Source organism: Zosterops lateralis (genome assembly GCF_965231275.1).
Source record: "Zosterops lateralis genome assembly, chromosome: 2".
In the NCBI taxonomy this organism is placed as follows: Eukaryota; Metazoa; Chordata; class Aves; order Passeriformes; family Zosteropidae; genus Zosterops; species Zosterops lateralis.
Window position 1 is genome coordinate 102,679,265 of NC_139763.1, and position 24,824 is coordinate 102,704,088.

The following is a 24,824-nucleotide window of genomic DNA, read 5'->3' on the forward strand; positions in this document are numbered from 1 at the left end:
ATCCAAACAGGGCACATTTCATCCAATCCATCCAGGGAAGCTGTCACTGTCAGAAAGGAGGGATGTCCCTCAGAGCTCAGCTCAGCCAGAAATGGGGCAGGCAGGAGCAGCAGGAGCAGAGAGTGCCTGGGCAGAGCAGGGGATGGAGCAGATCCCAGGCTGATCCCACAGCCTGGACAGAAGGAGAGGGGGGATTCTGCCCCTGTGTCCCCATGCTCAAGTGAGACACCACCTGCAGAGCTGCCCCAGCCCTGGATCAGCAGTACAAGGACCTGGAGCTGCTGGAGAGAGTCCAGAGGAGCCCCGGAGCTGCTCCAAAGCTGGAGCCCCTCTGCTCTGGAGCCAGGCTGGGAGAGCTGGGGGTGCTCACCTGGAGAGGAGAATGCTCCAGGGAGAGCTCAGAGCCCCCTGCCAGGACCTAAAGGGGCTCCAGGAGAGCTGGAGAGGGACTGGGGACAAGGGATGGAGGGACAGGACACCGGGAATGGACTCAGACTGACAGAGTAGGTTTAGATGGGATATTGGGAAGGAATTCCTGTCTGTGAGGGTGGACAAGCCCTGGCACAGGGTGCCCAGAGAAGCTGTGGCTGCCCCTGGATCCCTGGCAGTGTCCAAGGCCAGTTTGGAGAGGGCGTGGAGCAGCCTGGACTAGTGGAAGTTGTCCCGGCCCATGGCAGGGGTGGCACTGGATCCTTTAGGTCCCTTCCAGCCCAGGCCTCTCCATTATTCTATGATAAACCAATGCTTTTTGCTGGAATCCAGGCACTCAGAAAGGTGAACACTGGAATAACCATGGGGAAAATGAGATGCTGCCCCTCTGAGCTCAGCCAGGAGCAGAATTTGCTCTCACCTCACCAGAGCAGTCACTCAGGGCAGCATTACCAGGGTGGGGACTGAGAGTGTCCTTTCCCACAAACAACGTTTGCTGCAGGAAATCACAGGAGATTTGGCATCTCACCCCACAAGTGCAGCACACAGAGATTTTCCATTCTCTCCTGAGCAGTGCTGGCACGTTCCATGTGTGTGGCACAGCATCAGGGGCCAAGTGCAGGAATTCTATTTGTATGGTTGCCTGGGCTTAAAAGCAAGAATTCCTTCAGGATGACCTGAATCAGCACAGCTTTTGCAGTTCAACCCCAGCTTAGAAATAGAGAGCAATGAAGAAATGTTTTGTTATATTGAAAAAAATCTAATCAGGAAAACAAGAAAGTACAGCAGAAGGCCAAACACAAACCCAGGCAGAGCTACAGCTCTGGAAACAACTCCTTTTGGATTGGAAAATTTCAAGTGAGAGTTTCTGCCTTCAGACTGCTCTCGCTGTTTGGCAGTTCTGTCAACACACTCCAACCTCTGGGCTAAGCTTAGCTCTGACCTTTAAGAGACACAGCTCTGTGTTTACAAATACAGCTCCAATCTGTTTGCTGGTTGTGGGGAAGGTTTTACCCTTTCGGTCTCTGCCCCAAAAGTCACATTCAGAGTTTTTGCAGAGTCTGAAAATGTTGAAATTTCTCACAGAACTCACTGAATAGCTGAGGAGACATAATATGTCAACATGTTTTTCCAATAATAAAACATTTGTCAGACCAAAAGCTTAAGCCCTGAGCATTCTGTTCACAGGCTCTTAAGTATTTCCTTAAGTCCATCTCTCATCAGCAAAATAATTATGCAAAACCTTAACTTTGAAGTCAAGTTACTCAGGTGGCTACCTAAGAGCTTTGCTGAACCAGATCCTCAAATCCCACATTATGCACAGAATTCAGTGGGAATGGCCCCCCAGTAAAAGAGCAGAAAATTTGCCTCAGAACGCTTAGAAATGCCAGTATCTCTGTGGCTGAAACAGAGGTTATCTGAGCTGCCTGGAAACCATTGCAGTGCAGATAACACGTGCTGCTCTGTGGGGGTTTATGGCAATGGCAGAGACCTGTTCACACCTGTTCAGAATAAGGAGTGTTAAATACACCGTCCAAAACTTTGCACCGCCCTGAAGATCCCAGAGATGTGTCCACTGACCCTCTGATTTTTCAAATGTGAGGCACAGGTTGCTAGAAAGAGGTTTTCTGAGGGCTGAGCTGGGGTTCCCTGGAGGTCCCTGGAGCTGCATCGATCTCCTTGTTGGTGCTGAGAAGTGTTGACAGGATGCACAGGGCAGGCTCCTCCTGTGAGGTATTTCTGTAAGGCAGCTGGGAGCAGAAGAGCGTTTGCTGAAGAGCTCTGGTGGCAAAATTGATTGCAGTGTATGGGCACAAAGGGACTCCAGAAGCAGACAGAAATACCAGAGTAGCTTGCTGGGGATGTACAAGATTAATATCACAAGGCTGGTTAGCTCAGAGACGTGAGGGGGCTTAGACCCAAGGATAATTCCATTTGTCATGTATCATGGCACACATCCCCTTCCCAGTGTGTTACCATTATAAATGTCAGCTGTGCATCTGTGAGATTATTGCTGAAATCATTTTATCATGCTACAGCTCATAAAAGCATTCTGTGCCTAGAACCAGGCTGTGGTATCAGGAAAGCTTCGTTTTAATATGATTGTTTTGATGGTGTTGTAACAGGATCAGAGCTGATGCCCAAAGCTCTTTCCACCAGAATAGTTGGAGGAATATGGTGGTTTTTCACCTTAATCATAATCTCATCCTATACTGCCAACCTGGCTGCCTTCCTGACCGTGGAGAGGATGGAATCTCCCATCGACTCGGCGGATGACCTGGCAAAGCAAACCAAGATCGAGTACGGGGCTGTCAGGGACGGATCCACCATGACCTTCTTCAAGGTGAGGCAGCCCCGGGGCCGGGAGGTGGAGCTGCAGCATCCCCAGGGATTGCAGGGATAGGGAAATACATAATTCACCCAAAACCAGGGCCACAGCATCCCCAGGGATTGCAGGGGTAGGGAAATACATAATTCACCCAAAACCAGAGCTACCGCATCCCCAGGGGTTGCAGGGATAGGGAAATACATAATTCACCCAAAACCAGGGCCACAGCATCCTAAGGGATTAGAGGAGAAGATAAATACACCAGGTACTCAGAGCCAGGGCCACAGCATCCCCAGAGACTGGAGGGATAGAAAAATACTTAATTAACCCAAAACCAGAGCCACAGCATCCAGAGAGATTGGAGTGGTAGAGAAATACATAATTCACCCAGAGCCAGAGCCACAGCATCCTGAGGGACTGGAGGAGAAAGTAAATACAGCAGGTACTGCAGGCACAGTGGATCCCTCAGCAGCAGGAATGTACAACCCTGCAGGTTTCCCCAGGACACCTGGAAAACCAGCCTGGCAGTGGAGTGCAGTGAGGGGTAAACCCATCTGCCTCTGATGGGAGCCAGGGCATGGACATAGAGTTATTCTCCAGCTGGGATCCTATTTCCTTCCAGACACTTCACTAAAAAGCAGCTGGAAAAGTCTGCTTCCCCTTCTGAAAGCCACATTTTACCACGGTAATTCCACAGGGAAAATGCAAGTTTATTTGTCCCTCCTTAAAATGCTCCATGGTCAATATTACCCAGACTATCAATACACGGGCCACACACACACCTGAACACATCTGCAAGTGAAGAGTTTTCAGTGGCTAATTGTTTGGTAGACAACTGTACTAATTATGTCTTTTTTCTTTTTCCTAATTATTAGTATTAATTACATCCGAAATGGATAATCTCATAAAATGTCAGTGTAAAAGCCAACAAACTATCAATACAGAATACATGCCCAAAAATGCTGTGACAGTCAGAATTAATTAGCAGCTTCATCAGCAGCCTCAGCAGGGAAGTCAGCCTCAGCATGAGCCTGGATCAGGCTTTTTTCCCTGTGGAGTCTGAGGATGAGGATGGTATTTATGGAGTCACACACACCAGCCTTTGAAGGGGATCAGACTCTGGGGGAGGCAGTGGGGCAGAACAGCATCTCTGACAAGGGATCTCTCCCTCTCTGGGGACATCCCAAAAAGGGAAAAATCCAAACTCCCTGTGTCACCTGCTCCAGGTGACTCTGCTCTGGGACCTGGCTGATCTCCAGAGGTCCCTTCCCACCTCAACCACCCTGGGATTCTGGGATTCTGTGTAGTCTGTCCCTGCTGGTGCTGCCAAGGGTGAACTGCCCCTGTCAAGGCTCTCCTGTGGCTGAACAGAAATGTTTCCTTGCCGAAAGGAAAACACCAACTACAGCATTTTGCTACAGTGAGCTCCTGAAATGATGAGCTGGCATTTCCACTGAGATAGAAACCCACCTGGAGATATTCCAGTAAGGCAAGCTCTGGATTTTCCTCTGGCTCTTCCAGGCCCAAAGAAGCTCACTGCCATTGATATTCTGAAGTCAAATTTAGCTTCAGAGAAAAAACTTTGGTTTTTAAATCCTGTTGCATCCCTGCCTTTTTAGAGGAAATAGGTCCTGAAGCTCAACATGAGAAGCTCAGAACAAATTTCCTCAAGCTGTTTTTAGTTTTACACTGGTTTCTTTTTGCACCATTAATCCCACAGGCAGAAATATGTAGGCTTGAAAGCGCGTGAGCTTCTAAAGGAAAACCTTCAGAGAAGGTGCTTAAATATTTATGCACTACATGTGCCAGCTTACTTGTGCCTGAAATACACGTGCACAGAAGCACAGGGGAAGGACAGCACAGAAACTGGGGGTGGATTCCCTGGCAGAGGGACAATGACACAGTGAAAATGCAGGAAAAATGCAATTTATCACACTTGTAAGCACTGGGTGTTTTATCAAAGATGTTACAACTTTTACTACGGAAGCGTCTCCAGATCATCACAAGATTAGGAGTTCTTTGTCCTGCCCAAAATTGAAATAAAAGATCCTGGAGTAGCTCTCTGCACAAAACCAGCTACTTCTGTCTGCAAAGGAAGGCTCTGACTTTGCCTCTCTCAGACTATGCAATGCTGCATCTACTCCTTGAGCTAAATAAACACACACACCCCAGGGAGGGGCCTGGGAACTGGGAGAAGGTGGTAGGAGGGAATTTTAGGGAGCAGGAGGGAATTCAGGGAGCAGCAGAGAATTCGGGCAGCAGGAGGGAATTCGGGTAGCAGGAGGGAATTCAGGGAGCAAGAGGGAGTTCAGGGAGCAGGAGGGAATTCGGGCAGCAGGAGGGAATTCGGGCAGCAGGAGGGAATTCAGGGAGCAGGAGGGAGTTCAGGGAGCAGGAGGGAATTCGGGCAGCAGTTACTCCATCCCTGCACTATTTCCATGGTACAGCGCACTTTGAGCACCTCTGCCCTAACATCCCAGATCTGCCGTCACATCCCGGACTCTGCCCCTTTTCCCGGGAGCTCTCCTGTCCCCGGGAGTGCTGAAGTGCCTGGAGCAGCAGGAGGGAAAGGAGGGATCAGCACCACGGGCTGCGGCAGCAGCAGGAACGCCTCGAGGGATGAGGCGCTGCCCCGGGAAGGGGCATTGCCTCCAGTGCTTTCTCTGCTGCGAGATGTGATTTGTCAAATCAAATAGTTCTAAAGCCAAGGAATGCCAAAGGGAACAGATTTATTTTTTTTTTTCCGACCAACGTTTTTCAAAGCAAACCACGGCGTGCTGGGTGTTCCTTGCTGTGGAGGGACAGGAACAAGGGAGTGATGTGTAGGACACAAGGGGAAAAGCCCAGATCCCTCTGTTTTCCAGGAGGGTATGGGACACTCATGGAAAAAAGGGCTTCTGGAGACAGAAAAACACAAAGCAGACTCCAAAGAGCTTTGATTTAGGACTTTGTGCCCAAAGTAGCAGCAGGAAAGCCCCTGGAAGATGAGATTTCAGTGTAACTGCTGGATGGGATGGAGATCAGGAAGCATATTAGGAAAGCAAGGTACTCCCACTGCTTCTCTGAAAGCTCCATTTGCATTTATTCAAGCTGACATCACTTGTAGTTAGTGGTGTCTATAATGCACGTGCTAACAGCTGTGATTGCCCACTGGTTTGGAATGCCTTGTCACAACAAGGCATCTGTTTTTTGCCAGAAAAAACATTATTGTAAAGATGAAATCTTTTTCAAGGAAGTCACTTTTCTGCAGTGACTTTTAGCCAGACAGTGGGGGGAATGAAAACAAAAGCAGTTGGAATTATTTGTGGGGTGGAAATGGAGTTCTGACTTTGAAAGGAACCTCAGACTCAGCCTCCTCCCTGTGTGGAGATGCCAGATCTGGCCAGAACAGATGAAAATACCCCAAAAGCAGGGCCTGGGCAGCTCAGGACAGTTAAACCTTGTAGGAGGGCAAGCAAGCAGCACTCCAGGCAGCATTGCCCATCTGCGGGAATGGCCAAATCTGGGAGAAGTCCAGCTGAAGGCAAGATGTTTCCCATCCACAAGCAGTAGCGCACATTTATTTCTCCAGACTGCTGCCCTGCTCCATTTTCAGCAGGTCCATAAATCTTCCACTGCTTTCTTGCCCCTCCATCAAAACAGATCTTAGTCATGTGTTGCAGCTTGTGCCAGCTCCTGCCTTCCAAAGTGCAATTGTGTTTCCACTGAAATTAATGAAAATTCAAAGACCAAAATTTGGCACAGGATCTATCCAGAAAAAACAAAAAAAAAAAAAAGGGGTGGGGGGGGGGAAGCTGGCAAGTTGAGAAGCCAAGATTTTTCTTACAAACTCTTCTGAATAAGGAATGCATTCTTCCCCTAATTTCACAGTCAGACTCAGCCTAGTGCATAAACGCATCAATTTCCAGTATATTCCCGGCTGAGCTATAAAAATGGTTCCTATTGTTTCACCAACTTTCACCAAACTGAGGTGGAATTCAGGTGACATTCATTGAATTTACAGATGAGGCATATTAACATTTAAAGCTTAAAGAACCAGAAAATCAACTTCTCACAGGAATCCCCCCAAAGCTGCTGTTTAAAACAGAGCCTGGAATCAGCTGAGAGGGCAGGGCTACAATCCATGGAACACCATGGGCGCAGAAAACTTGAGAGCACTTCACAGCCAGGCCAGTAATGAAGTTCCTGGCACTGCAAAGGAAGTGGGAAACAGCAAGAGATTGCTCAGCACAAAGCCCAGTGAGAGGGAAACTCTGCTGGTGGGCAAACCCTGCCACTGATCCCCTGTCACTCCACATGTGGATCAAGGCTGAGGAGGCTTGAACACTTGGTGAGTGCAGTTTGGGTGCTGGTGTGATTCTGAGCCTCCTTTTCCCTGCGCAGAAATCCAAAATCTCGACGTACGAGAAGATGTGGGCGTTCATGAGCAGCCGGCAGCAGACGGCGCTGGTGAAGAACAACGACGAGGGCATCCAGCGCGTGCTCACCACCGACTACGCCCTGCTCATGGAGTCCACCAGCATCGAGTACGTCACCCAGAGGAACTGCAACCTCACCCAGATCGGCGGCCTCATCGACTCCAAGGGCTACGGCGTGGGCACCCCCATCGGTAAGGGGCTCCAGGGCTGGGCTGCTGGGGAGCACACCCACTGACCCCTGAGAGAAACTATGCAATCAGTCCTGGGAGCTCAGGACAAGGGAGAATGAATCCACACTGACAAAACTGGGGTTAGGTGGGATATTGGGAAGGAATTCCTGCCTGGCACAGGGTGCCCAGAGAAGCTGTGGCTGCCCCTGGATCCCTGGCAGTGTCCAAGGCCAGGCTGGAGCACCCTGGGACAGTGGAAGGTGTCCCTGCCCACCTGACAGAAAGGGATTTAAGATCTCTTCCCACCCAAACCATTCTAGGATTTCTGTATGTACCCCAAAGAAAACTGCTTACTCAAAGCACTGAAATCCCTGATGCAGAACCTTGCCATTGATCCTCACTGTTCTTCAGTATTGCTCTGAGGTCATAAAATGAATCAGAAATTCATCTCCATTAATGCAGAGCTTCAAGACTCCCAGTTTCTCTGAACTCTCTCTGGCAGACCTTTTCTAGCATGTCCAGCAGCCTTTCTAAGATCTTCTAATTGTACAGCATTAAAAATTGTGTCAGATTTTTGTGCTGTGCACTTGTGAACAATTGGCACTGGGGAGCCAGGTTTTGTCCTGTGTTTGGAGAATTATGGAACCACAGAAGGGTTTGGGTTGGAAAGAATCTCAAAGCCCATCCAGTGCCACCCACTGCCATGGGCAGGGACACCTCCCACTATCCCAGGTTGCTCCAAGCCCTGTCCAGCTGGGGATTGGTTCATCCATTGCTTGACAGAGCAGATATAAATAAGGGAGAAACACTTCTGCACTTGGAACTGTCACTCTTTGTGGTGCTGAGCACCGCAGACAGATTGTCACAGACATGACATCCCAAGTATATTTTTCCACTGGCTGTGTGAAAATAGCCTTGGCACCCTGAGAAAAGTGATACAAGAGCTACAATCCCCAAGAATGACAAACTCATGGCAAGGGTTTCCTTGCAGTTATAAAGCTGCCACACTTTAAACTGAGAACAATGAAGGAATAATTGGAACAGATGGCAATCCTCAAAGACAGTGCAGCCATTGGAAATGCAGCTGTGAAATATATTTATATGATGTTTCTTGTATGAGAAGTGCACCTTTATTTTTTGTTAAGAAAAACCTGCAAAATTCAGGGGAATAGATATCCCCAAGCACTGTGGAATAATCCAGCACCATCAAGCACCTCATAAACAACTGATTTCATAAACAAGATAAACCTGCCACTATTCACAGGGACCCCCAAGGCTCTGCTATTTCTCGCAGAGCATTCAAGAGTATTGATTGCAGAGGCTGTCTGGAAAATTTAAAAAAAAAAAAAAAAAAAAAAAAAAAAAAAAAAAAAAAAAAAAAAGGCTTGTCTGTGACCCTTAACACCAGATGTTCAGCAAGGCTTAACAGGCCTGCAGGGGAATGTAAAACCACAAGGCCTGTCACTCCAGAATTTCCAGTGAGAGAGCTGGACAGCACCTCATGGCTCCTGAACAAACAGGGAGAAGAATTCCTGAAGCCAGGAAATGTATTATTTTATCTGAGCATCTTCTGCAAGTAAAATCCAACAGTTACGGGCAGCAGGAGGAATTTCTCCATGGAAAGGGTGGGCAGGCACTGGCAGGGGCTGCCCAGGGAGGTTTGGAGTGCCCATCTCTGGAGGAGTCCAGGAAAGGCCTGGGCATGGCACTCAGTGCTCTGGGCTGGGGACAAGGTGGCCATTGGGCACAGGCTGGACTCAGTGCTGTCAATTCTTCTCCACCCTCAATGATTCTGGGATTCTGTGATTTGTCAGGGCAGGTTTAACTTCAGGATTGGTGCCAGTGCTGATGCAGTAATCCTAACACTAAAGCTCTTCCCAGTTCCTTGGGAGACTGCTGAGAATGTAGATAAATGCATTTCTTGGCCTAAGAGGTTTGTTAATAGCTCAGAGGCCATAAGTTATGAGCTAAATATTTGAAGAGGTGTGGAGATGGATTTGTGGGTGGTGTTAGAGCTCACCAATAAACTACCACCAGTGCAGCTCTCTTGACAAACTCTAAAAGCCCGTGCAGAAATATGGAGGTGCCTGTTACCCTCCAGATGAATTGTGGTAATCCTAATGGCAACATAAACACCACAAGAAAAAGTGAACGACCTCACAAATCCTATGTTGTGACTCTGGCTGCTCCACTTCACCTCCCTGCTGTGTCCTTCCAGACATGGGAAATGGATGGGTGCTGCAGCCTTACACATTTCTGGGGACAAGCCTCTCCTAAGGCACAAACAGTTCTGCTCTCTCTTCTGGGAGCCACTGCTGTTTTCAGAGGCAATAATTCACTCCTCTGTGCAAAGCCAGCTTTTGGAGGTGTTTCTGGCCTGTTGTCTGTGCTGTTATTTTTGGGTCTTTAACAGCAGGCACACAAATCATCCACTCTCACAGTGGGCACGTTTTCCACTCAGAGCTGGCTGCCTCCAGCAGTGCTGGTCTCTGGCTTCCCAGATGGATGTGGGATAGTCTGACACATGTCTCCTGGCAGCTGTGGTCACAGCATGGCCCAGTGCTGGCAGTGCTCTGCCCCAGCAGCAGCCGAGTGTTGGCACAACAAATGAGGAGCTGCAATGTTCCTCACGCTGGCTCTCCTCAGACAGGGCTGGGCAGGAGTAGCTGCAGGGCTTTCAGCTCTGCTTTTCAGCCCAGACTCGGAATGTTTCCAGCTGTAGGGAGCCCAGCATGGCAGGATCTGGGAGAACTCATGTGCTTTAAAGTCAAACAGCATCTCACAGAATCACAGAACCATTCTTGCAAGCTCCTTGCTATCACAAAATCCTGGTCCCACAAAGAAAAGTCTCTCACAAACATAGGCTGTAGGGTTTTGGGAGTTGGACAGGCTGAGCAGAGTGTGTGAAAGCAAATCTAAGCAGACTGAGCCACCCAGTGTGACCCCACTCCTTGCCAGGCCCATAAAGCTGCAGAGCCTGCACACACATCATTTAGCAAATGGTGGCCTGCAAACCAAAAGCATGAAATTGTTGCTATTTTCAGCTTGCAGGGCCGCTATTGTTGCAAATCACAATAGAAAGAACTTGTCCACACGATGTTCTTACAAGCTGTAGGGAGCTGAGACGGAGCTGTTGGTTGGTGCAGGTGTAAATGAGAAGAGAAAGTGTCTGAGACTGCAGACTCCTCTGAGGCAGGAACTCATTTACAGGCAGCAGGAAAACCCAACAGATGCTGAAGTCAATAGAAGGGATGCAAAGCAGAAATTCTCAAAGAGTGCTCATAGCAATATTCAAATATGATGTGGAGGAACGCCTTAGTAAGGAAACCCACTGCCAGGGCTTAAATAAACCTCACTAGGAGACCCTAAAATTAGCATGAATTCCCAAATAACTGCACCAGTGGAGCCTTCTGCTTCCCAGTCCTCAGAGCAGACACCAAGAGGGATTCCCCTTCCCACCCCCAGCCTTTCCAGCTGGAATAATCCCTCCTGTGACAGGGGAGGGTAGATGGTGGCAACTGCTCCCTGCCAGCACCGCCAGCCTCGCTGTCCCCTTGCAGGGTCCCCGTACAGGGACAAGATCACCATCGCCATCCTGCAGCTGCAGGAGGAGGGCAAGCTGCACATGATGAAGGAGAAGTGGTGGCGAGGCAACGGCTGCCCCGAGGAGGACAGCAAGGAGGCCAGCGCCCTCGGGGTGGAGAACATCGGGGGCATCTTCATCGTGCTGGCGGCGGGGCTGGTGCTCTCCGTGTTCGTGGCCATCGGCGAGTTCATCTACAAATCGCGCAAGAACAGCGACATCGAGCAGGTGAGTGAGGCCGCCCTGCCCCGCCGGGCTGAGCCCCGGGCACGGGGAGGGCTCTGCAGCACAGCCTTCCCTGCTGGAGTGTGCATTTCCCGCTGCTGAGTTCCCAGCGCGCCTTCCTGCCTCTAATGACAAATAATTTATTGATGAGGACGGGGAAGTGCCTCACCCACGGTGCAATTAGTGCTGCTTAGCAGGGCGGTGCAGAGTAAGGGCAATTAATTTCTCAAACGGTTTCTGCTTGAACTTCAGGGCTTCCAGCATAAATTACATTGGAAAGGAATAAAACACAACTGGGCTGTTGGGTTTTTTATATGGCATTAACACAAGCCCCTCAAGTAACACAGGAAAGCACATCCAAATCCCAAGAGTAATTTTCCTCTTGCAAAAGAAAACACCGTTTTTCAGAGCCAGGGGTTTATAAGCTGTGCTGAAAGATGCACTTCAAAGCTGGGAGATCTACTGAGAGGTGATGGATGCCACTGTAAAGTCAGATTACAGAGCCAAAGAAATTCTGGTTATAGCTCCACTGAAGTGTAATGAGCAATTTAAAAGGGCAGAGGGAAAACAAAGGAAATGCTGTGTGTAAATCACGCCTTGAGCCTTACAGCAGTTTGTGAGAAGGGATCAATCCCTAAAATGGAGTGTAAACACCCCTTTAGAGAACCACCAGTCCTGTGAAAGAGGCAGGGCTGAGCAGGAACTCAGACAGTGTTCCTGAAGCTGTCAGCCAGCCCCTCCTGCCTCGGGGCAGGTTGTCCCGGCTCTGTCTTGGACCCTGCTGTGGCCCTGCCTGGCTCCTCTTCTCTCCAGCAGGACTTTCCCGAGGGGCAAGGGGACCCCACCCTGCAGGACCAGGGGCTGACCCTGAATCCCCAGAGATTCCTATTTCCTCACTCCAGGCTCCCAGACGTGAGGCACCCACCTCGAAGTGGTTAAAGTTCCCTTTGCACTTTGAGGTGGGAAATGCTGGAGCTTTTCCATGGAGGATTCCCCCTCCCCATGCGAGGTGTTATCCTACAAGGGTGCTGACATAAATGCCAGGAGGAGCTGTTGAGGCAAAGACCCTCCCCGAGGGCAGCAGGGGCGAGTGGGAGGAGAAGGGAACGTTTGAAACTGGCTCTGGGAGGTGCGGTTTGCACTGAAACAAAAAATAGATGCAGCAGCTCATGGAGCAATCTCAGGACATGTCAATCAAAGGTCCCTGGTTTGGGATAAGGCAGAGATAAAGGATTAATGTATTTGTACATATTGCAGCTTTCTAATTAGTATTTTAGCCCGTTTAGTATTTTAGCCCGTTTTAGCACAAAATGCATTAAAAATGTATTGGTATCTTTGTTTTGTTCGTGTCTCAGGAGATAGTTTATTCAAATACGTTTTAGAGAACAGTTGCAGCTAATTAAAATATTTAGTACAATTAAAATGTTTAGTTTAAGTGCTAACATAGTGCAGAATATCCTGGAAACTTTGCAGGAGTCTGTGCAAGGCAGTGCCTCCCTGAAGCCAGGACTGAAGCAGACCTAAAGCTTTAGGCCAGGGGTGTTAATTTACTGAGCGATATGTGGGGTGAATAACACAGAATTTGGGGTCGCATACCTGTGCACACCCCCCACCTGCACTGCTGCTGCTGCACAGCAAGGTGTTGCTTAACAATTAGAATAATCAAGTTAATGTGGCACATCCTGCTTCTTTTCCAGAAGCAATTTCACAGAGGGCACAACACCAGTGATTCCAATGTTTCTCTCTGGTGTCTCTGGGATTGTTTTCTCTTTTCCCTGGTGAGATCAGCAGCTTAGATGGGAAATGCTGTGTAGGGTGTGTTACCACTAAGCTAATCCAAACCATTGTTGAATACAATCTTTGATTTTTGTGTTTCCATAAGTGGAGTCTCTTTTGATTTAAATGGCTTTTGAATCATTCTCATGCTTGTTTTTCAGTTTTGCTTCGTTCATTTATTTACTTTCTCCATTTCTCTTCTCTTGCATGCAAGGCCTTTTGTTTCTTTTACGGACTGCAGTGTAAGCAACCCCACCCGTCCAACTCCACCTCTGGCACCACCTTATCCACGGAGTTAGACTGTGGCAAGTTAATCCGGGAGGAGCGAGGGATCCGAGCGCAGCCCTCGATCCACACGGTGTAGTCAGGAGAGGAGCAAGGTGTGTCCGGGGAGAGCACCACACCCAGGCAGGGCTCAGCACTGCCGAGGGTTAACTCAGGGGATAAACTGATCTAGAGTGAATTGCCAAAGCCCTGGAATCCGGGCAAGCTTAAATTCGTGTCACAGGGAATAATTACACCCCCGGCAGGGAGCTCAGCAGAGCAGTGGTAGCCTTTCAGCATTATCACAGTCTCTCGTGTGCCATTGTCACGTTGTCATTTCCTGGGGTAATTCACCTGCTTCAGGTAAGAAAAATTATTCACCTCCTTTTTCATCTCCTCCCCAGCCTCGTTACTGAAAGCAGGAAGGAACATCCAGCTTGGACTCTGCTGCAAGTGGGCCAGGCAGCTCTGAATCCAGGAGCCTCCCAAACACCCTGCAGGGCTCCATTAACTTCCTGAACCCCCGCTACAAGCAGCCAGAGATGTTGAGCTGGCATCTCTTATTCCCTGTGTCAATATTTAATGAATTTTAATTCCTCCATTTAAAATTCATTACTCAAAGCCCTGCAAGTAACTATCACAGCACAAAATCAGACCCATCAGTTAAATTTTAAGCCATGTAACCATCAGGGACATACTCAACAGGAGCACCCTCAGGCAACACCCGCACAGACCATTAATAGAGCAGCTCCATTGTCTTGTGTGAGCAATGTGGTGCTCATTTGTAACAGAGAAAGCTCCTTTGTGGGAAAATCCGTGTGAAAAACGAGATTTTCAGGTATCAGTTTATCCCACACAGCCAAGCCCTGGCATTGCTTTGCATTTTGGACCCTGGTGGGATGCTTTGTGTAGGAGGCTGGCACTGGATGTGTTTTACACCCTGGAAGGACAACACTTGGATTTCCTCCAGCCCTCAGCCAGTCAGGGACTGACAGGGCAGGGAACAATGGACTGGATGTGGTTTTGCCACCGAAAAACATATGTCAACAATTTGAGATGCACAAAGTGCACAGAAATGCCAGCTGGAGGGATGCCATGAGCTGTGGCAAACCCCAGTGTTCCCAAACCCTTTTGTCTGTATCCCATTGTATCCTAGATGCCCATCAGTATCACCAGCCCATCTTCCTCCCCTCACCCCTCACCCCAATTTTATGTTTTCCTGCCCAGTGGAGCTCCTGCTCCACAGACATGTCACTGCTGTTTTCTTGGGGCTATTTCTGCCCCCTGCTGCAGTCAGGGACCTTGCTGGAGTGGATGCCTTCACACCCAAAGGGTGAAACCTTTGAATGGTCTCTGTGTACCTGGCTCCTGAGGGCAGCCAGAGCAAACAGTGCCTCGTGATGTTCTCTCACCCCTGTTCCAGTGCTGATGATGCTGGCAGCAGGCTGGAGTGTTTTGTGACAAAGCTGAGCTGCTCCCAGCTCAGCTGTACCAATTCTCCTCTGCTCATCCGAGGGTGGGAGTTTATGCTGCACTCCAGATGCTGCCAGAAATTACCTTGCTCAGAATGGTCTCTTCACTGCTTTGAATGGGGCCTTGAAAGCTTTGGCTCTCCATAAAATGCTCCTTCTTGCCAGCAAAGACCTGAATTAGGCCCTCTGAATACTTGATTTAAGAAAACACTTTTTATTTGCAGCTTCCCAGTAGAAGAGACTTAAAACTAATTAAATTCAGCTCCTCTCAACTCTCAGAGGAGAAGGAAGATGCCTAATGTGTTTATTTCCATCACTGCTCCACGCAAGAAATCCTCTGGGCTGCAGCTTGGACTGGTTTTGTAATTGTTCCTTAGATTAGTGCCGGATCCAGAGCACTTCTGTCACTTGCTGGGTAAACATTTTCCCAGCTGTCAGTCCCACAGCCCCGGTGGCAGTGACAGCCTGGCCCACAGACAGCCCCAGGGGCTGGGAGCCATTCCCTGGGGGAATCTCACAGCAGCTCCTGCTCTCCCTGACAGAGCCTCATCCCTGGCTACAAAAAGAGTTATCAAAAACCAGCGCTGGTGTTCAGGGGATGTGGGAGAGCAGCAAGCAGCTTCACTGATTTTTCTTGTGAACAGGGCACAAAGGAACAGTTTCTGTAAGTGGGGAAGAGTTAAATTAATCCCTGGATTACTGTCACACTGTTTTGACAGTCACTGCTCAATAGACTCTGGCAGGTTAAAGGAGTTAATTTGGGGATCTCCTCATGCCATCAGTGACAGAATACTCACACAGATCATTCATGTGCCCTGGCAGCAGTTTGCTCACTAAAAAGAAAGGATATTTGGATATTATTCCTTCTGTGGAAAAATAAATCAAATTAATTTCAGTGCAAGACACAGATCAGTGTCCCAGCTATGGGTGCAGGAGAAAAATTCTGACTGCTGCACTTCCTACTCTGTCCCTGAGCTGCTCAGGAGTTTTTCCAGAATGAAATCTGCCCCACATCCTTTGGTTTTCACAGTTTTCAGCACTTCAACAGCACGCTGGGTTTGGAGTGGCTTCTTTATTATTATTTGGTTGGTTTTGCAAGGTATTAATAAAATGCCTTGTCCTCAGTGGCAGCCCAGCAGCAGAAGCAACAGATTGATAAATCCTGACTACAACTCTGTTTTTTCATTGTTTCTACTGCATGTTATTTATTTACTTATTTGTTTTTAATTCTGAATCTGTAATTCTCCTAAAGCTTAGCACAGACCTCTGCATGGGGGTATAAGGAAGGATTTGGGAGCTTCATGACTAAGCTTTAGCAGCTGCTGAAATGACCAAAGGGCACAGAGAGAGTCCCACATCACACAGAGAGCAGAACCTATTCTGCTTTTAAAGGATGACATTTCCTTTTACATGCCATGGCCTGCAGCATTTTGACACTGCCAGAATGAGAAAGTTAAGCTGGCTGAAAGCAAAATATTAAATTCATTATTAAGTTGTAAAAGGGATTGATTTGTGCCCACTCTGCTCTTGTTCTGGGCAGACCTCAGCAGTGGACTGACCAGCATTGAAAAAAAGGGGTTTTAAAGCAACCATTTCAGTCTGGCCACCTGAATATGAGACAAAAGAGCATTATATTACCCTTTTAAATCGAATTTTAATGTCAACATTCCCTTTTTGAAGGCTGCTCTGTAGGTGCTGCTCAGAGGGCTTGGACTTCCCCCTGGAGTGTGTTCCTTGTCCATGGCTTTCCTATAAACCCCACACCATTCTGGCTGGGGCTGTGCTCGTTCTGCACCACTTTTCCTAAGAATAACTTGAAGTCCTCCTGATAACAATTATTTTAAAATTCAAAGCAGTTGGAAGTGGAGCCATTGGGCACGCCACAGATCAGATACTAAAAACCTCCCAGCAATATGTTCTGTGTATCTGTCTGCAGATGCAAAATGAACTTCATGGGGCTGTTTTGTGGAGATGAATGTTAAAGGTGTTGTGGTTATTGCACAGTCTGAGTAATAGCAGTCCTTTTGGAAAATTAAAGTACCAGCCTATTACCAAGGCAATAAAATGCACTCTTTCACCTGCAGAAATCATCCCTGTCTGCACTATGCAGAGAGTAATGGCTGGGATTAAATACAATACATTAGGAGGTTAGTGAGAAACGCAGAGAAAGAAAATAAATTAAAAAAAATACTCACCAATCCTACAAAGGGTTAATAGCAGCATGTCCCGATTTACCACGGAGTTCTGGATTCACTTTGTAATCCAGATTTTAAAAGCTCAATTAAAGCTGAGACCACAGAGAGCAATAATCCAGGCCAAGTCAGCCACTCAGAGCATTTGGGTTCATTAGTTTGGGGATCAGTGGTGCTGCTCTCCAGAAACGCCTGGAGCAACACAGAAAGGGTGTTCGGGGATACCTGCCCCTCCTGCTGCTTCCAGGGGAAGGAGCACTGGAATGCCTGGATTATATTAACAAAGGGAGGGTATTTTAATGATAATTGCAGCAGTAGAGCCCTGGTGACCACAGCTGTCACTCCAAGGGACAGCAGTGCCCTGCCCTGCCTGTGCCGATTGACTCCGGGCAGTGGCACGAATTTACAGGACTTTAATTGACCTCGGAACTGACGATGAACAAAAATGAAGCTCCTCAGAGCCGGAGGGGATTGAGCTGTGGATCTGCCACGGGCTGGGGTCTCAGCCCACGAGGCCGAGGGGGCACACAGGACACAAAATTCACACCCACACAGGGCACGGAGGGCAGGGGCTCGCTGCAGAACCACTCACACCCTTTATTCAGCTTGGTGACGGGGCTTAAAGCTTCCCTTCTCCCTGCTGCCATCACTTGATTTTATATATAAATAATCTATTTGTGTCTATTTGCACAGGACGATTATTGTGGGGGTTTTTTTTGCAAAGCCAGATACGTCCACTCAAAGGCTACTTGTGTTTCTTTGTGTTATATGTAATTATTCCAGCTGTGGATTTTAAAAGATGTTTCCGCTTACCCAAAACGTCTTTGTTAATGTTGTGATGGTGGGAAGAATGAAGATCTCTTCTTTCTTTCTTTCCAAGCCATTCAGCTCCCTTATTCTTGTGGTAATTATCTCCTTTCTTCAACACACGATATTTGAAAAGATTCTTTCCAAAGAAAAGAAGAAGATTGAGGGCTGTGCTATATTTGAGAAATGCCTGTTCATTTCATGAGGGGAAAATAACTAAACCACAAAGAAATCTCCAGAAAACTCTCCTTTGTTTTCTCCAGCATGCTCATGGTTTTGTGTGACTAAGGTGTATATTTATGGTGTTTAAAATGAGGTGTTTTCTCTTGTGAGGTCAGCGGGCAAAGGAGAAAGGGTCGGTTTTGCGATGTGAAACTACCAAAACATCGCAAAGGAGCTTGCGAGGAATTTCAGAAACATTCCTAAGAAGCTTTAGTTGGGCCAAAGTCAAACGAAAGTCACTGAGTTAGGGAAAAACCCCTGCTGTGTGCAGTTACCTGTTGTATCCAGGGATTTATTCCCGACTGGATCCTCTGAGAAGCTCCATGAGTGCCGTGAGGGCCCAGGCCGAGCTCTGCCCTCTCCTGAGGGCCGGGCCAAGCTTCGGCCGGGCTCTCCCTGGCGGGACGTGTCTAATGCCATCCCCTCTCCCCACAGTGTCTTTCTTTCAACGCCATCATGGAGGAGCTGGGGATTTCCCTCAAGCACCAGAAGAAGCTGAAGAAGAGGTCGAGGACGAAGGGGAAGCCGTCCTTCCCGAGCATCCTCACCTGCCAGCAGCGGCGCACGCTGAGGAAGGAAACCATGGCATGAGCAGGGCCAGGGGCAGAGGGACAGAGCCGCCCTGCCCGGGGACAGCGGGGCACTGCTGCTGTGGGGACACAAACCCCCGCTCCTCAGAGCCTCCCCGTGGTTCCTTTTTTTAATCTAGAGGTACAGCAGCTCGCCTAGAGTGATGTACTACTGATCCTGCAGGAAGTGTCCGGCTCTTCCTCTGGGCTGGATTTCTCTGCTCTCACCTGATCTGCATCTCTGTCCCCTCCCCGTGCATTGCTGTATGTGCTTTCTAAATAAATAAATAAACAACAGACAGGGTTCTTTTTTCCAAGAATCTGGGAGTGAAACTTTTCTTTTCCCTTCTGAAGCAAAGATGGACTCAGCTCTGCTGAGCACAGTTGTTTAGGAACCAGGCCTCAGACAGCAAAGTGAAAATTCCACACCATTAACTCATAAATTGTGACCACAGAAATGGATGAAGTACAAGGGTATCCAACAACAAGGCTATTTTATTTTGTCTGATATTGTGAGGAACACTCTGTAGGCTCTTTCCTGTGAGCAACTTGCTTTCCACCATCTTGTCCCTTTTCCATTTCTTTTAAAACTTGATTATTTGGTAATGTCATAGCACCAGGTGATACCATCAGCATGTGCTGGTGTTTAAAAAGAAATATCAAAACCCCACAGGGAGTGATCAGTGAGAAACACTGACACAATCACACTGCCATATCCCCCAGATCCTGATGCCAATAAACCAGTTCTTGATTTGGAAATTAAAATCTCTGAGAAGTTAGGTCTGAGAATGCTCAGTTTATAACAGTGTTATCACAATGTTATGTTCACCACTAAGATAACAGACAATCTGACCTGGACTGGGTGACCCCTCTGTGGTGCAGACAGGGAGAATTTCAGCCTGAGTTTATGGACATCAAAGGCTTATTAAGGACCCCTTCCCTCATCCAGGGAGGGTTGAGTTCTTAAAGAAGGAAATTCATCAGATTAACAAGGCCTAGTTTTGACAGACTCATATTAATTCCTGTTCATTTCCTCCCTCTTACTTAAAATACTTATTTCATTCAAGTGCTTGTCAGGCAATGCAAAATTCCCTGGATTCTTCTTTTTCTTCCTCTGAAAACAGGAATTATTACTGCTGTTCTCCAGCATTTCCTCTGCACGGTGTCTGTCCTCCAGGAGGTTTGGGACAGTGGGACAGGAGAGAGCAGGATCTCTTTCAGGTGCCTCCCGTGGGAAGCTGGAACCTCAGGGCCTGCTTTGGGCAGCTCAGTCCACTGCAGAGGCTGGGCTGGTGAGCAGGAATTAGAGAAAGCAGCCCCTGGCTGTGAGAATTCACAGGGAATCTTATAATGAGCAGCACATTTATTTGTGTCATCATCACCTCACAAACAGACCCTGCAGACCCTCAGCAGTACTGGTAGAACAGCAGATTATTATTGAAATAATGATTGAAAAGCACGTTATTATTTTCCAGTGGGTGTAACTCTATTGCTCTGCCATCCATGGCCCTCAGCTAAGGTATTTTTAAATTACTCAGTTAAAAGTGATAAAAGATTTATGATCAAGCCCTTTTTTTAATTTATTTTTTTCCCGTGGCTTAGGCCTTGAGATGAAAGAATTCAAAGTTCAATTTTAAAAAAATCTACTCAGGTTTGCCTGAAACGAAGAGACAGCACTTTGTCTGGTTACTTTTTACAGTTGCACACATGGGTGTAGGAGCAGATATGACGGCAGTGACCTTGTCCCTGTATCCCAACAAGTCCCATTTTCCTGCCTTTTTCCCTGCATGGCAGCAGGGAAGCCTGGTTAGAGGTTAGGAAAGCCAATGTCCACATTGGGCTGATAGCACAAGGGGGAAATGGCTTCTCACTGCCAGAGGGCAGGGTTAGATGGGATATTGGGAAGGAATTCCTCCCTGGAAGGGGGTGAGCCCTGGGACAGGGTGCTCAGAGCAGCTGTGGCTGCCCCTGGATCCCTGGCAGTGTCCAAGGCCAGGCTTGGAGCTGCCTGGTCTTTTCCCTTGCAATAAAGCAACATCGTTTGAGAAGGCAACACCTTAAATGTCCAGAGAAAGAGAGCTGGGCTGCCTAGCAAGCAAACAGGCAGAAATTCTGCTACCAAAGTTCTCCTAAAGCATAACCCCCGTGCAGGTCAGCATGTTCCTGCTCTCCTAATTGCCAGAGCAGTCATTTCTAACGGGCTGCCAGCCCCAAATGAGAAGGGAGGCTCGGGCCTCAGAAGGAGTGATGTGTTTAGCAGTTAATCTGTCTAATCACAAGGGTTCCTAACTGCTAATCCAGCACTTTGCTATCCAGCAGGGACTGCCCGTTCTGCTCCATCAGATCTGCCTGGAGATCCGTGCCCTGCTCAGAGGCACAGCCTGGGCTCTGCTGCGGGGCACAGGGATGGTGGAACAGCTGCATCCCACAAACCCTGCTGGGAATCCCACACCCTGAGGGGCTGGGGCTGCTCCTCACCTTTCAGACCCTGCACACACCCCCTGCACCTGCACCTCTGCAACAATACCACCATTCAGAGGCTCTGATGCTTTGCAGGAAGCACCAGGACCGAGCTCACACCTGTTTGACACAGGCTCCTCTTGTCATGGGATGTCACCACAGGAAGTCTCCAGCAAGGACAGCTTTCTGTCAGGCACACTTGTTTCCTGCTTCCCTTGCAAAGTGAACAGAAAATTACTGGTCTTTAAAAAATCCAACCCCAGGTTCATGATTGATTAAATAATCTTTCCCTGCTGATTAAATCACTCTGAGTGTCCCTAGGGGATGCTCTGAGGCTTGAGGAAACCTTTTCCAGAATGTTGTCACTGTCCCCATTTTTCCCAAATTACCACCTCCCTTCCTCCAGACAGAAATGTCACCCTGGCCAGACGGAGCCCTGCAAGGGGATCTTTGCTATCCTCTAGACCCCAAAGTTACCTCCTTATTTCAGTGCATACCTGGAGCTCAAGAGTCCTTTCAGAAAGCCCAGTGGTATAAAGCCAAATATAAAGTTTATCTGACTATAGAATTAAAGGCACAGAACTTGCCCAGCTGTGGATGGCTAAATTCCCTTTTTCAGTTTCTGTTTTTACCATGCAAAGTGCACACCCCTCCAGGCCCCTGCCCAAAGCTGCACTGTGCACCCAGAGCTGGTATTTCAAGGGTCAAGGCTTGCTCAGGTAGGAAGAAAAATTAACTGGGAGACCATCCCTGCCGGCAGCACTTGGTGACAGCTGGCATTATCAAACTAAAATTGCTTTAAATAAATTCCTAAGCAGCGTGACCTATTTGCCACTTCATTATCTACAGGCTAAACTCAGTAAATACACGGCCTTTTGTTCTGTGCACCTTCTCCTGGTTTTAATGAGACCCAGTGCTGAGGAAGAGACATTCAACAGGAGGGCTGCATTAATTATTGCTTTGGCCTTCAGCTTTCTCTCTGTGGGTTGTTACCAGTGTACCACCGGCAGAGCTCCCTCACATCCCAGATTTTTGAAGCAGCTGAAAGCTGGGAAGGTGATCTCTCTGCAGCACCAGTGAAAGCAAATAGTCCAACTGCAGCCTGGGGATTTCCCTGCCACAGAGAGTGGGGCTGGAGGGACCTTTGCTGCCGGCTTTTCCTTGGGAAGGACGCAGTGTCCAGCAGGGACGCCAGACGGGAATGCCAATGCCGCAGGAGGACACCTGAGCACCAAAACTGGAGGCAATTCCTCACCTGCTCCTCAACCTCACTCCTGTCTTTAATTCATCTGGGATTTTTAAACTGTGTGCATTATGCAGAGGCACCAGCTGAACTTGTTTGTTTCTGCTTTTGACTCTACTCCGTGCCAATGTCTGTCAAGCCTTGAGCAACTTTAATTACCTGAAACTCATCCACAGGATTTCAATGTGCATTTCAGGCAGGTGAACAATTAAGTCTGATGAGCGACACTGAAATTGTGGCAGCGTGAGACTGTGGATGGAGCACACTGAGCCGTTCTGTGGGAGCCTGTGGAGAGGCAGGGCTGATACCAGAGCAAAAATCTGCACAGTGCTAAGAGGGACTGCCAGAAAGAGCCTCTAAGGCAGTGACAGACACCTGCAGGGAGCCTGGTTTTACACAGCAAAGAACTGTTGGCACAGTTCTGCTAATAACATCACACAGGACCTTTCAGTCTGAGCCACATTCCGGCAATTATTCCAATCAGAGTTTTGACCAGCCTAATACAGCCAAGGCAAGTGCAGGAAGTGACTTAAAAGTGTTACCTGCATTTAGCTGAGGTGAACAATTCGCCGAAGTTTCCAGGAGAATCTGCATCCCATTTGCAATTGATTAACTATTATTTGGCAGGCTATTTGGGCAATGAATTGCTGACTTTTTGAAAAGAGCTCTTTGATGATCTAACACAGACTAAAAACGTGGCCTTTGATTTATACAAAATGCATAGAAAGTGGGTAAAATGAGGGGCTGAACTTCCTGCATCCATCTTGGCTGATTCTTTTCTGCTTTCCTCATCTCCCAATTTCTCTGTGCAGAGATCTGGGCAGATTTTTCAGGTACAGGTTTGAGCATCATCCATTCTGCAGAGCTATTTCAAAATGTTAATAAATGATGATGCCAATCCAGAGCCAAAGCAGCAGCAAGACGTGCCAGTCTTAATATTAATAGATGATCAATGTTTATTCAACTCAGGCAGTGTTGGGATTTGCTTTAATAAATGGAAAATCCAATAGTAGCTTGGGAGTTAAGGGCTGTAAAGGGAACTTCCCCTTCAAATCTGACCTTCCAGTGCTATTGGAAATAGCACAATATTTATATTTATATTTACACATACAGGATCTTTTCTGCTCTTTCTAGACATATTCCAGTGTCCTACATAGGGAAGCCAGAAAGCTGAGCTGGAGGGAGCCGTGAGAGGTCCCTCTATTCCCCCATATGAAAGCAGTGAAATAGATATCTCCGGAAGAGATTTTTCTTAGGATATTAAGGTAATAAAGAAATTGTGACTATTTTTTGTTGCTGCTGCTGAGGTCAATAGCAGATGAAGGGAAGAAATAGAGTTCTTGGGTCAGAAATCCAATCCCATAAACTAAGGCAAGCCCCTGGGAACAGAGGGAGACAAATTATCTTCAGTCTGCAATGCATGGACACAACTGTCCCTGCTTTCCAAAGAAGTAATTTCAGCCTTAATTTTGATTGCAAAGCATATCCCAGCTTCAGAGCCCTTAAACGGCTGTAAGCCAAAATTTGGAAGTTAGAAGCCAAAAATTGTTTCCTTTTACTTCAGCCCTGCCCATCCCCTTCCATCTCCAAGTCCAGTAGCAAACCTGAGCCCTTCCCTGCAGAGCAGCTGAGGAAATCCCCAAGTCTTGCAGTGCTGTGCTGCAGAAACAACAGGGGAGGTGCCAAAGGAGATTCTTCCAACCAATACAAACAGATGGAACGAAATTTGGTTTTGCAATTCAACCAAGTGGCCTGAGAAAGCCCTGAAAGAGCTGGATGGTCCTGGATTTGTACACTTAGATCAAGTCTCAGAGGCAATAATTATTGCTAGGAGTGTGACTTCCCATCAGCACTCCGGGGCTGAAAAACCACTCTGTGAATTTCATGAAAAATAATGGAAAAATGCATGGAAAAGAGATTCCTCCCCAGGTTTTCTGTCTTAGTCTGGCTAAACCAGAAAGACTGTGATTGATAACAGCCTCTTAGAAATTCAGCACTTTGAACCTGCAGGCTGCTCCACCTCTGAGAGAAGCCTGAATTTACAGCTTTTCATTAAGAGAGCTATGCATTAAAAACCCCCAGGTTCCTCACAGAGAATTAAAACGTGCTTGTCTCTCATATCAACTTCCCAAGCACTCACCATTTATCCCAGCATTTAAACCAAGCTGCTCAGCCTGCAGTCCTTGTGCCCAGGCTGCAGCTGAAGTCAGGTCCTGTTGTGCTGAGCCCTGCTCAGGAGTGAACACAGAGCCAAGCAGATACTTCACATCTCCTTCAGACAGAAAGTGCAATGAGAGCAGAGAACTCCCAGGAATTCCCACAGGGTGGAAGTTGCACAGTGACCCATTCCAGAGGTGTTCAGCACCTGACCAAGGTCATCCCAGGCACCTGTGGCAGAGCCAAGAACCAAAGCTGGGAATGGCAAAGGCTTGGAGGAATTTCTGAGCTAATTTGTCTTCTCCTTATTTAATTCCCTGAACAATAAGACAAAGCCATGCCTTACATCCCCCAAGGTGTCAAATGTGTATTACAGCCTGTAGGCTTTACATCTCTCAGGCCTGGCTGGAACTGAGCAGCCTCTGAGAGAACACTTCACACCCGGTGGCTGTCACCTGCTGGTGGCACAGAGGTGCTGGGAAAAGGCAGATTTAAAGGCACTGGAGCT

The 24,824-nt window shown here is 47.9% G+C and overlaps 1 protein-coding gene across 2 annotated transcripts in view; it reads left to right on the top strand.

The window, feature by feature from the left end:
* The window catches only part of GRIK1 (glutamate ionotropic receptor kainate type subunit 1), a gene marked incomplete at its 5' end in the record, with an annotated part of 100,917 nt that extends 82,194 nt beyond the window's left edge, over nucleotides 1-18,723 (top strand). Inside the window, 4 exons of one of the 2 annotated variants that reach the window (XM_083854573.1) lie at nucleotides 2,556-2,773; nucleotides 7,142-7,367; nucleotides 10,907-11,157; nucleotides 18,323-18,723. In XM_083854573.1, coding sequence (XP_083710699.1) covers nucleotides 2,556-2,773; nucleotides 7,142-7,367; nucleotides 10,907-11,157; nucleotides 18,323-18,478 — 851 coding nt within the window. In that variant the 3' untranslated portion in view covers nucleotides 18,479-18,723. Of the gene's footprint in view, nucleotides 1-2,555; nucleotides 2,774-7,141; nucleotides 7,368-10,906; nucleotides 11,158-13,144; nucleotides 13,776-18,322 lie in introns of those variants that run through there. The other variant, XM_083854574.1, reaches the window with a different exon arrangement.
* Nucleotides 18,724-24,824: the final 6,101 nt, after the last annotated feature.